Source organism: Plasmodium gonderi (assembly GCF_002157705.1).
Source record: "Plasmodium gonderi DNA, contig: Chr04, whole genome shotgun sequence".
In the NCBI taxonomy this organism is placed as follows: domain Eukaryota; phylum Apicomplexa; class Aconoidasida; order Haemosporida; family Plasmodiidae; genus Plasmodium; species Plasmodium gonderi.
In genome coordinates this window covers 112976-126284 of record NW_021628928.1, presented here as the reverse complement: position 1 = coordinate 126284, position 13309 = coordinate 112976, and the positions used below count along the sequence as shown (strand labels likewise).

Here is a 13309-nt window from a genome sequence, read left to right as displayed (position 1 = left end):
ATTAGCAAAAAAATGAAAAGCAAAACGAGTAAATTAGCTAAAAAGAACATATAAAACTGACACAGTCGTGCAAGCACCCGTTTTCGCATGTCTCTAGTTGAATAAATAAGTGACATACATGTGTATGCACAAAATTTGTATATATAATGTTGGACACAATATATAGCATTATATGTTTATTTTGCAACCTTATGTGTTCTTATGCTTTGACCTTTTGAGAAAGAACTGATTGAGTGTTATAAGATCCACAAATGTGTTATGACTCATTAGGAATTTAATTTTTTTTTTTTTTTTTTTTTTTATATCTCACTTATCCTTGCATGCTCAATTTTTGTCAGTAAAATAAGCGTTTCGAACATATCACCATAATTTATGTTTTTAATGAGTTTTACAAATTTGTATCCCTTTTGCATAAGTGTTTAATCATTGTTTAATAAGTGTTTAATAAGTGTTTAATAAGTGTTTACAAAAAAAAGTATTTAAATGGAAGATCTAACGAATTTGGTTTTCCCCACCCCCCAATTGAAAATATCTTTTCATATTAAGATATATTCCCTATGTACCTTTTTTTTTTTGCAGATGCCATGCAGCAGGAAAATAACTCAAAAGGTTTATGCCTTTGATAACAACATAACGAATAGAGGAAATGTACCAGTGTCTTTGGTAAAGAAGGGGAAAAAACATCCTGTGGGTCCTATACTTCTTGTCCTTTTTATTTTTGTTGTTATTGGATCAGGTATAAGGCATAATATGAGAAGAGGTTGATACATTAAGATTTTTATTTCTCTTCATTTGCATTATTGCAATAAGGAAAGGAATCACATTCCTCTGTGTTTATTTATGTGTATCTGTGCAGATGTGACGATTTTAATAAATATTTATATGCCTACGAAAGATTGTGTTAATTATATTCCTTCTCCTCGCAGTTATAGTCCAAATATTGAGTATAATACAGAAGTCTAAATCCTTTGATTGAAGAAACTAGGATTTTTTTTTTTTCTTTTTTTTTTTAACGTAACCAATGGCCCTTATATTTGTAAAAAGAATGGGTTATCTGAAGACACATTAGGAATTTAAAACAACCTTCCGTTTTTGGAGTTCTTGTTAGAATTATATTTAATCCACTTAAAAAAAAAAATATATTTTAAAAAAGAATAACTAAAAGGAAAGAAACACACACTCATATATATATTTGCCTATATACATGAATTCATAATGTGAATTTTTTTTTTTTTTTTTTTTTGTTACCCAGTCCAAATGTGGTACCATTTTTTTTAAAAAAAAAATTGTATATCTTTTCCTCCTAACTTTTGTAATTATTTTATTTTTTCCCCTTTTTATTTTGTTAAACTGTTCTATAGAATATTTTTCTTCATTTCAAATTGATATGTGGGCCCACCGATTCCCTCTACTTTTTTTTCCCCCGAATTGTAAATTATTTTTTATTCTTATTCTTCCAGCACATCTTGTCTTTTTGCTGTTACTACTTCTTAGTAACGTCTTTAAAAATTTTGGTTATAACTACTTCTACCGTTTCACCATTTTGATATATGAACAATGTGGGTATTCATAATTTTGTGATCGAATTGAGTTGTACTTTTTGGAGAACACGAAATTGTTGTATGTTTTTTGGGATCGACATTCCCTCCACTGTGGGAAAAAATCAAATGGTAGCAATTCTACTTGATGAATAAATGAATGAACGAATATCGGTGGACATATTCCAATACTATTGTGTATTATTTATTTTTTTTTTTTTTCTTGAAATAGTAACTAAATATTTCTTTTTCTTTTTTTTCCATTATTAAAGCTTCCGCAACTTCAAATTGGAAACCTCAGTTTGTGTCAATTCACGATACTGCTTTGGGAAAAATATATTTTTGAGGGTTATATTTTCAAAGGCTGTTCTTTTAATTTTAATTATTGGTTGATTTATCTGTTCAAACATTTTTCTTAGTTGTCTATTTCGTCCCTCACGTATACTAATATTTAGTACAGTTATCTTTTTTATTTGATCTTTTATTTTTATATTTTCTTCTCTCAATATTTCAATAAATGCTGGTTGTGTTTTATTTTTTTTTATTTCTTTTTCATTTTCTTCTTTTTCCAAATATATACCATTGGCTAGATCTCTTAGGACTTTCATTTGGGCTTCTCCTTCGATATGTATTCTGTAGGTTCTTATTCTTTGGTACTTTGGATGTGTCAGTTTGTTAACCCATGTATATTCATTTGTGAGGAGGAGTACTCCTGATGTGTTTCGATCTAATCTACCTGTATATGAGTTATTGGGGTGGGGGAGGGGGAAGAATGATGATCATATCAAAATAAAAATATGGTTAGATAAAACGAGTGGTGCAAAAAAATAGGGAGAGAATGCATAGGAATTACAATATAGAATTTGTTGATACATCAAATTTGTTCTAATGGTGGGACAAACTCGGGTGGGTAAACGGATATATGAAGAGATATATACATATGTGTACACTCCGGGGAAAAAAAAAAAAAAAAAAAAAAATTGAACTCTACATAAGTCATTTTTGATTAAATGGCATTAGTACAACTAGGGTTTACATTTTTTTTTTTTTTTTTTTTTTTTTCTTTCCCCCTTCCCATTCAATTCTCAAGTAGCTTCTGTCAATTGTACCATCCACGACGGAAAATGTTTATGGTTCGAGATGGTAAAGTGATGTTGATTAGATGTTGGGGTAAGTGCAATTGTGGGAATAAGACTGAGTAGTGGGTAATACATATAATGCACTTGCGTAACTTCCTTTTTTAAATGAATTTTGGAAACACAAAAAAGGGTGCAATTGTGCAAACTCAGGAAAAGTGAAATAGTGCATACTGACCTACAGAAACTAAGCGATAGTTATCCATTATGTCTTGTGGAAAAAGGGAATAAATGGACGTTCTATTTTTCTCATCATTGGATGTACATATGAGCCCTTTGGGCTTATGTAGAACAAACCATTTGTATGATTTATTATTATTTCCATTGATAATTTTTTGAATATTGAGAATGTTTACTTTTTCTTCACAAATTTTTATTTTATCTTTTGTTATATCGATATGTGTACCCGGATTTTGCACAACTTTGTTGTTTAATTTTACATTTCCATCTTTTATGAATTTGTCTGATTTTCTTCTTGATATTTTTCTTTTTATGGAAATTATTTTGTTTAGTCTGACTATTTTTACATCTCCGTTGTTGTTGTTTTGAGGAGGCTTAACGACAAAGGAGTCGACATGATCGTGAAGACACACAAAAAGTAAAATTAAAATGGAAGCTAATAATTTGCTAAGCCAAAATGGAATAGGTGGAGATAAAAAGGTCATCTATTTATTTTTACTTATTTTTTTTTTTCTTGTCAAAGAGGTTACACACACGGAAAAAAAAAGGAAAATTAGTGAAAACCAGTTTTGACTGGAGTTTTTTTTTTTTTTTTTTTTTTTTCCCTACCTCTTCCCATTCAATTCTTCTACTTATGCAATAATGAATCATAGATGGAATAAAATAGGTACTCACCTGATTTTACATTTTTGATGAAGTGCTTGTTTAAAAAAAAAAAAAAAAAAAAATTAAAAAAAATAGTATAGATAATTGAGTGATTGAAAGGAAACAAGGGGGAAAAAAAGAAAAAAAAATATTAACGAGTTGCACAATAGATATTCGATTTTTCTCTCACACTCTCTTTACATTATTCCAGTGATGCTTTCGTTTTTAGTGCTACTATTACATTAACGTTTCATTTTGTACTACGCATGTGTATTTTTTTTTTTTTTTTTTTTTTTTTTGGTATCTTAAAAGTCATCTTCTCTTTTCATGGTGTGGTATTATATCTTTACATATGAGAGCTGCAGTTAAGCAGCACTGCCAACATTGTTTGACAATTCTCGAAAAAAGGGGAATGAAGAAAATCGGACAAGGTAAGTTGGGCAGGGGGAGTAATCCAAGATTAGTTCGCAGGGTAAAGTTTTGCCCCTTAACAAGTTCGTATTTTGAAGGCACTGTCGCTAAGAACTTTTTGGAGAGTGGCTAAATTGCAGTTTTTATTTTTCTTTTCCGCTCGTCCCTTTTTTCTTTTCTTTCCTTTTTTGGTAGTGGGATTGCACAGTTCGTATATAAAAAAATTGATTGTCGTTTTCGATGAATAGCCAGATATGCACATAGTGGAACAGTTAAGGTACAGCAAAAAAAAAAAAAAAAAAAATAATAATAAAATAAAACAAAAAAATAAAAGTACACTTACCTGCATGCATATATACTTGCATAATTTAGAAACAGATACAAGCGTATATACCCAATTTTGACACCATCTTCTGATTTAGAAAGTTTTAAAAAATAAAAAAAAATAAAAGAAAGAAAGAAAAAAGAAAGAAAAAAGAAAGAAAATAAAAAAAAATTCTGGAATAACTTAACAATTTTGCATTTTTATCTACATTTTTGTAAAACGAGATATTTAAATCTTTGCATAAATATGTCATTCTTGAAAAAGGCACTTGTGTGTGTGGGGGGATAAATATATATATATAAATATATATATATATATATAATGAAGATAATATGATGAATGAGAAGAAGGACAGTTCGTCGTGCTATATATACAAATCGTTGAACATTGCTAGGCGCTGCTAGAAAATTCTGCACGCAGGAGTATCCCCTTGAGCAGTAAGTAATAGCCAAGAGACACGAGTGGAGGGTACGTGTTAAAAGAGCATAAATGTGTAATGAAGTTTGTTTGAAAATTTGGAGCCAGATCAGTTGACATTAAAGTTGTGACAGAAAATACGGATGCATGTTGATTAAACATACATGCACAGTGGAGAGGGGAGAGAAGGGGGTTGAGTTGAATATTCTGTTGGTAGAACTTCTTTGCCGAGACGTACAGATGTACGTGAGAATGTGTGTGTAGATATGGAGAGATATATTCAGATAAAGGTGTGCCATGGAGTAATGTTCTTGCCTGCCTTCATCAGTTGCTTTGAGTGCAAATAATTTTTGGTCACGGCTCATCGCTTCTTCCCCTTGGGTTTGGCTTTGGCTGCTGACTTTTTGTCCACCTTGGTCTTAACCAAAATGTCATCGTCGTCCTTTTCCTCCTTGGATTCACTAAGCTCATCCATGTCATCATCCGATTCGTATTCATTCAATTTGTAAAGACCTTTTTTCTCAGCTGTCTTGAATCCCTTTCGTAACATATTTGGATCATTCTTAATAACGTGTGAAGCATTATATAATCTGGTAAAAGATGCTTTCGTTTTTGAGTCTAATTTGTCATATAGATTTTCCTGTGTTGGTAATCGTAATGAGGGTATGTTTTCAGTAATCATTTCTTTGGTTATGTTATAATCTTCCATCATTTGTATAGCTTTTGGTATATTATTGGTAGCTAGTGGTTCAATAATTTTGGAATAGATGTAATTCAAGAACCCAGATGTGATCATATGTTTTGGACATACATTTAGTTTGTACGAAATATTAAAACACAACTCATTTAACAATCTTTTATTTTTATTAAAAGTAGATATTTTTCCAAAAGCGGATGGGAAATTAATTCTACCAGACATGAATGATTTTAACATTTTGATTCTCATAACAGGACAAACACAGGATAGAATGGAAAAATGTGGTAATAAGGAAAAATCCATGTTTGTTTTCATATTATATTTAATTTTTTCAGCTAATACTAAGTCGCATGATATTTGAGAATAAGCATTCCATTTAGTAATTGAATTGGCTGACTTGTCGTTATCATTAAATACATTTGTGTAATTTTCACTTATAAAAAATGGAATCAATTCGTAATCAACAAAAAATAGATCCATAATATCTCTGATTTTTAATTTGGATGATTCATGAAAATTTAAAAGCTTGAGTGTTATTTCAAATGGATTAGCTAACGATTGTATATTTTTATTGGAATTATTTAATTCTTTTTTTAAATCTAAAAATTGTATTTTTTTATACGTTTTAGACAAAAGTTGTAATGCATTTAACATCTGTCTCATATCTCCATTTGTACTTTCCCATAACAATTCGAGTGCATTAGGTTCCATCATGACATTTTCTTTTTTACAGATTTCTAGCAATCGCTTAACGACACTATTTTTATTTGGAGTAGTGAATTTCAAATCATAACATTTATTAGCTAATGTTCTCATTTTATTATTTTGCCTATCATTACATATGCATATAATAGGGCATTTTGTTTTTTCTATTAATTTAAGTATAGCTGCACTTCCTCCTTTATCACCACTTGACATACCATCTACTTCATCCATAATTATACAGGTTTTGGTTAATTTACGGCTTTTTATAGAAGCAATGGAATACCCTCCAGTAGCCATTTCGCTTATTTTTTCTACTGCTGCTTTGTTTCTTTCGTCTGATGCATTAAATTCGATTACATTATATCCTGAACTTTCTGCAACGATTTTTGCAGTTGTTGTTTTTCCAATTCCAGCTGAACCACTTAATAAAGCACATCTTGCATTTACATTTTCGAATACACCTCTAAAAGTTTTTGTCACTTGTTTTTTTAATCCTTTTATACATACATCATCCCAGCTAGCTAGCCAATTTTTTAATTTTAAGACATTTTGATTGTTCCCAACTAATTCGTTTAAGTTTTTAGGTCTATATTTTTCTACCCATAATTGATTAAGTATTTTCTTTTCCTCCCCTGGATTGTTCTGTTCGTTTGGTAGATGTTTTTTCTGATGTGTGGATCCAATTTGTTCATGCGCATTTGTGCTGTAATTGTGGAAGCTTTTAGAGCTGCTACTATTGTTATCATTCTCACTTTTAAATTTTGTGGAATCGTAATGTTCAGTTTTCGAAAAACTTGCGTTATATCCAGAAGCGTCTCCTCCTGCATTGTCGAAATTGTCTGCTCCATTAAGATTTTCATTTTTCTCTTGTGGAATCATTTGTAAGAGCTGTTCCTCATTTAATATTTTAATAATGGACTTACTTGATTGTTGTAATTCAAAGGCCTTTTGGTACTTTTTCCCTTCATTGTATAATCTTCCATCTTCTAAATATTCACCATGGATGAGGTAATGTGTTCTAGAAGAAACTGCAGACATTACGCTTCCTCCATTTTCTTTAATTTTGGATTGTAATTCATCTCGAGAAAAATTTTTAAATACTCCTGTTAACACAAATTTAAGGTTATGAAAAGGAAGATAATCAAAATTGTTCGCTAAGTCACCACCTTTGTTATTATTTCTACTGCTTGTAGACCATGTAGTGGAGTATTTTTTTTCTGCACTCCTATTGTCACTATTGTTAAAGTCTTGTTCCATTTTTGTTTTTTCTTTTTTTCCTGCTAAGGTATGTTTTTTTTTATATGTTATTTGGTTCATCAATTCATCTTCGTCTTCTTCCCTTTCCCTTTTTAAGTTCCTGTTTGTGATTCCATTTGAATTTGTTTGATCTTCCATTTTTTTGCTATTTGGTTTGAAATACGATGTTATGTCATGATACATGGATTTTCCAGTAGATTTACTGGATAATGGATTGTTGTTCATAATTTTGGGACTGTTGTATGAATCGTCTTCGTCCGTACCATCTTTAATTTCGACAACACTATGAGTTTGTGATGTATGGCTCACTTCTTCCTTGTTAAAAAGATCATTATCATCTTCGCTATCATCAAATAAATTAGTAGTTACTTTTTTCAGACGTTTTCTTTTCCTTCCCCCATCACTGCTGCTATCATCATCGAACAATTTTTTTTCTGCGGAGCTCATTTTGTGCGCCTCGCTTATTTTGCCCTTTCTTATTTAGTACTTATTTTGTGCGTGTTTTTTCAGAATGAGGGGGAGAAAGAAAAACAGCCTGGGATATGGTAACTTCAAATGGGGATGTAAATTCTTGCAAGTGTGTGGAGAAGAAATGTATGCTGTTTCGAGGAATAGCACTATGAGCATACGCATAAGCATGAACATGTACATATACACACGTGTAATTAGTTCGTTGTACCATCCCTGGAAAGGTGTAATAAAAATTTCACTCAAAAATGGAAAAAAAAAAAAAAAATTTTAAATAAAGTTCATAAAAGATTTCCCCCTTTTCATGCTATTTTACGTTATCATAATTTGCTTTGCAAAAATGTGTTAAAAAAAGAAAGAAAAAAAAATGAGAGCATTCAAGTTTGCAAGTATAAATATCTCTCCTCTCTGTGCAAAAAAGAAAAAAAAAAAATGTGAAACGAATTAGTGAAGAAAAATGCTTATATGGAGAAATGGAAAGAGAAAAAAACTATAACCTCTTGTTTAACGTGTCAAAGCAAAAGGGAAATATATACAAATCCTATCATTCTTGTGATTCACCATCGAACAGAATATTCACGTTCCCATATGTCCTCATTTACATGAACGTGCTTGTTTGCTTGAAGAGTCATGGGCAAAATGGAGGTGTGCTTATAGGGTTAGAGCTTTGGAGTTATATTGTAGCTTTAATTTAAAAAAAAAAAAAAAAAAAAAAATATACATATATATGAAGTCCATATTTGTGAACACAGTGTAACGATGATGAAGCAGAGCTTTTGAGAACATACATGTGACTTAACTAAGTTCGTAAGGTTTTTCGTCACATGCTGAAGAATTTAGTCCTTATAAAGTATTCCCTGCTTTGAATGGGTGCTTAACAATTCCTTCGTCTCTTGTGCTTGTTCTTATTTTTTCTCTTCTTTTACTTTTCCCTGTGCACATAAATTATATAAAACATCATGTCTCCACATATGAGTGGAGGACTGCTTTAGAGCTTCGTAACATGAAAATGGAAGTGTGTATTTTTTCGCAGCGTTCGTAAAAAAAAAAAAAAAAAATTGAGAAAAATTGAATTTTTTTTTTTTTTTTTTTTCCCCACGAAAAGTTCCTTATGGTGTGAGGCACAATTCATTCAGCATTTTAATATCGTAGATATATTGCACAAATTTGAAGAATGTATTTACCCAATAATTTAAAAAATAAAATAAATAATATAATAAAAGAGATAATACAACTGAGCCCATACCCTACATATTTGGATTTATATTTTCAAAATGGAGAAAAAAAATTTTATTTTTTTTTTGTTCATGTCTACACATTTATGAGGCTATATGCACATATTGTACACACACATGATGGGAAATTTTTAAGTTGGGACTCGTAAAATATCACTCATCGTAATTGTTTTTTTAATTGTAAGAAAAAAAAAAAAAAAAAAAAAAGAACTTGCATATGTGTACCCCACTCCCTTTTTGTAAAATAAATAAGGTTTTCCTTTTTAATCCGTTTGCTGTATTTTTTCCTACTGCCAAGTTCACATTTATCATTCAAGCAATTGTGATGCCAGATTCTCATATTCGAAGAAAGAAAAAATAATGACATAAAAATAAATAAAACGATGTTTTTTATCAAGTTCTTTTAGGATGTAATACAAGCCTCCTTTTTGCAAACGGATGCGGTAAAGGGACACTTTAATAAAATCTAATTGGTAATCATATTTGGTTTCTTTTTTTTTTTTTTTTTTTTTTTTTTTTGCACTTATGTATGAAGTCTCATTTTGTGTGTAAGATATGCATATTTATACATTTTCTGATGAGTCCATCCATTTATCAAGGGAAAAGTTACCAAATGGAATATCTGGTTGAGTTATTTCTTACCATTTTAAACGTGTACATGATTAGTCATATAAATCGTTTTATCTTCATATAAGGTGGGGGACACATATGGAGTTGAACGAAAATTTTAAACGTTTTCCCCACATATATACCACCATTAGGAAATTAAACTTCGAAAGAAGGTTCCTTTTGTAGCATCGAAACTAGGTGATAGCACACACATGGGTACTTGCATGTACCTATATATATATATATATATATACATACTTGTATTATGAATGTACCTCTTTGTTTTTGCTTTGCAACTTTCATATTCATGAATTTTGGATTATGAATCAGTTTAATGGGGGAATGTACCATTAGACATTTTTCAAATTTTTTTTTATTTTTTTTTTCCACTTTTGGGTTAGTCACTGGTATGAGAATACCCAAAAAGTTTTCTCTCCACAGAGGTAGCAAATTAAGAATATTGAATATGCTAATTCGATCCTCTGTGAGAACATAAACAATTTGGTATTGTTTCCCCTTCTCTGGAATATGAATAAATTTTGGATGTTTTCTTGTCATTCTGAAGTAAATGCATTTTTTTTTTTTTTTTTTTTTTTCATGTTTAGTACCTTTTGAATGCTGTTTCGTAACGAGCGGGTTTAAAAGAAACGTCCATATAATTAGTGAATTATTTTTTGTATGCATTTTTTTTTAAGCTAGAAATATATACCTTAAGTGGAAACGCAAAAAAAAAAAAAAAAAAATGAATAAAGTACATTCATTTATACACATTTTTTATGCCCCACCCAAATATCCTAATTTTTTGTGGGGAACATTTGTCAGGTATATCCTCCCCCAGCTGTCTACTAGGTTCTCGTTTCTCTTGTATAAATTTTGACAACAAAAGTGAAAAAAAAATTTATTACGGGATTTAATGAATGCCAAATGGGTGATCTGAAGCAAATCTTACATAAAACAGATGAACGAATGAATTTGTGTAGATACTTCTGTTTGCAACAAATTGTAACATAAAAAAAAAATATATACATATGTATATGCATATATATATATATATTTTTACTTTTGCGTAATTTTGTGACATGGTTGAAAAGGAGTTATCTCCTCTCAGTTGAAATAAAAATGTTTTAATAATTAAAAAAAAAAATTAAAATAATATGAGTGTTCATAAATGGGGCTGAGAAATTTTGTGTTATCCGTTTTGAGACTTACGGTTTGTCAAAAATTGGAGGACAAGAAAAATTTAAATATCCCAATTTCCATACTCCATTGATAGGTAAAATTGGGAGAGTAATTTAAGTGCAATTCAGGAAATTCTTCCTCCAATAAAAAAAAAGAAAAAAATGCATGCATGTATACATACGTACGTACATACATAGGTACATACATAAGCGGCTACATGTAAAGAAATATAAGAAAAATGAAATAAGCGGTGATGAAACGCATATGTGTATCATGAATGCACATTTTTGCAAAAACCATTGTTATTCAATTTCGTGAATTAGTGGAAAACAAACTTTGAAAGGGCATAAAAAGTAACAGTGTAAAATACACACACTTATTGGGTACTTATATGCACGTATAAGGATATGAAGCGACATTGCAATTAGAATAACAAATTGTAGACAAGGGAACGATGTTTTCGGCCCTTACAAGATGTTGCATTAACACACACAATGAGTGGAGGGCGAAAAGCAGAAAAAGAAAGGAAAGTATGTCTCCTGTACATGAAACCACGTGAAGAATATTCCATTTTTTGCTCTTTCAATTTCTCAAGTGATGAGAGACTTTTCTATATGAACTTGGAAAAGGTTGCCTCTCGTTTGTGTTCATTCATTCAGCTCTAGCTATCTGTTAGCGGGTGAGCGCATTGAGTTGTGGAACCCTAAGCACCATCCACTCGATTTTCCTCGTATTCAATTCCATCTTCTTCAAGTTACGATAACGGGTTTCCCTCTGTTTCTCCTATTAGGAAACAGCTCAAATAATATTCATAGAAAAATGTGTGAAGACTATAACTGACTAATAGCACTTTTGTAATCTAAATTGGGGGAATTACTTAATATATCGTATAGGATATTATTCCATTTATGTTTCATACTATTCATAGAATCAGTCCACATTTTTTTTGTCGTATTTATGAAAGATTTATACACATTACTTATACATTCTCCCTTATCAAATAACTCATAAAATTTGTTTATGCAAAGTTTATCCATGTTCCTGAGTTCATAAATAAGATTTGCATAGACTGCCCACCAATGTTTTAGTAAATCACTGGGGGTAATGTTACGATGTGATGCTAAATTTACTGCATCTGTCCATAAAGATTCCATCATAGCATAATATTTTCTGACATTATGATTATGAACATTAAACCAGAGAGTGTACATTTCTTTTTTCTTTACAATATCATTTAAATTATCTAGAATAGTGATAACTTCTTCTTCTGTTAGTTTTATGCTCTTTTCAGAAATTTCTTCTTTATAACATTCGCTTTCTTTGTTCCCTAATTGTATTGTTTTTCCATTTGGTCTATCCATTTGATTTTTGAAGCTCAAATTGTTCGTTTTGTAACTCCCTAGTCTCTTTTTCGGAACCCCATGGGATATGTTTTTTTTTGTTACGCTTTGGGGAATCTCTCTGTTGTTTCGAGTTTTGATTTGTTCCATCTCTGATCCTTGTTCTTTTAAATTATTTGATGGATTCATCTCGGTTAAGATTCTTAAATTGCAAAGGGGGTTTATTTCTGAATGTGGGCCTACATTTTTTTGTTCTACGAATGCATATGCCTTCAACAAGGGAAAGGGGATGATAGCGTAAAAAAGAAAGAAAAAAATACATGTGTGAAAAAATGTACATATATGTGCATGCATGTACATGCAAACATAAATAAATGAACAGGCATATATATATATATATATATGTGAACAGGTACAGATGAGTGTAAAACACAGGGTGACACGCTAGTATGAATTGATAAAAGCATCACAAAACATGCACAGGGAGCGCACAAAGGGATGGAGTCGTGCATCTAATTTGAGCACTTTAGCGTGTCTTACCAGAAATAACAAGTACAAGTTGGGGATAGTAAGAAACAAACCTTCAAAGGTCCTACAGTGCATAATGGGAAAGAACTGTATATTTTTGTAATCAATTTTTTTTTTTTTTTTTTATATAAAATTTATGTCCTCTTTGGAGGGTAATAAGTGGACGAATTCTTTTGCGATAGAATCTGGGGATCTAGTTTTCTGCCTCGAAGGATCTAGCAAAAGAAGCTGTTCCGCTAGGTTTCAGCAATGTTTGCTATGTTGTATTATAATTTTTTTTTTTTTTTTAAATCGTAAACTTTGTTTTTTTGACTATGTTTTATACATTAACAACTTAGGAAAAAATAGGAGAGAAAAAAAAATAATATCATGCGAAATGGGCAAATAATATGTATAATGAATTTTTTTTTATTTTTTTGAGAAAAAATCTAAAAAAAAATAAACCTATTCGAGTTACGACTCCGTTGTAAAAAAAAAAAAAAAAAAAAAAAAAAAAAAAAAATTTAAAAGATTAAAAAAAAAAAAAAAAAAAAAAAAAAAAAAAAAAAAAAAAAAAAAAAAAAAAAAAAAAAAAAAAAAAAAAAAAAAAAAAAAAAAAAAAAAAAAAAAAAAAAAAAAAAAAAAAAAAAAAAAAAAAAA

At 30.2% G+C, this 13309-nt stretch overlaps 4 protein-coding genes across 4 annotated transcripts; 1 reads left to right on the top strand and 3 right to left on the bottom strand.

Moving 5' to 3' along the window:
* Positions 1 to 372: 372 nt before the first annotated feature.
* Positions 373 to 976, top strand: PGO_040190 (ribosome associated membrane protein RAMP4; the record flags this gene model as incomplete). Its single annotated transcript, XM_028686207.1, has 3 exons — positions 373 to 417; positions 580 to 736; positions 927 to 976. The coding sequence occupies 3 exons, from the start codon at positions 373 to 375 to the stop codon at positions 974 to 976; spliced, it is 252 nt and encodes an 83-aa protein (XP_028542008.1).
* Positions 977 to 1804: 828 nt separating this feature from the next.
* On the bottom strand, positions 1805 to 3339 carry PGO_040180 (pseudouridine synthetase; the record flags this gene model as incomplete). The annotated part of the gene is made up of 2 exons (XM_028686206.1): positions 1805 to 2274; positions 2853 to 3339. The coding sequence occupies 2 exons, from the start codon at positions 3337 to 3339 to the stop codon at positions 1805 to 1807; spliced, it is 957 nt and encodes a 318-aa protein (XP_028542007.1).
* A 1674-nt stretch (positions 3340 to 5013) lies between these two features.
* PGO_040170 (replication factor C subunit 1) lies at positions 5014 to 7758 on the bottom strand (the record flags this gene model as incomplete). Its single annotated transcript, XM_028686205.1, has 1 exon — positions 5014 to 7758. One exon carries the CDS (start codon positions 7756 to 7758, stop codon positions 5014 to 5016), a length of 2745 nt encoding a protein of 914 aa, XP_028542006.1.
* A 3874-nt stretch (positions 7759 to 11632) lies between these two features.
* Positions 11633 to 12654, bottom strand: PGO_040160 (RAD protein; the record flags this gene model as incomplete). The annotated part of the gene is made up of 2 exons (XM_028686204.1): positions 11633 to 12412; positions 12553 to 12654. 2 exons carry the CDS (start codon positions 12652 to 12654, stop codon positions 11633 to 11635), a joined length of 882 nt encoding a protein of 293 aa, XP_028542005.1.
* Between the last annotated feature and the right edge of the window lie 655 nt (positions 12655 to 13309).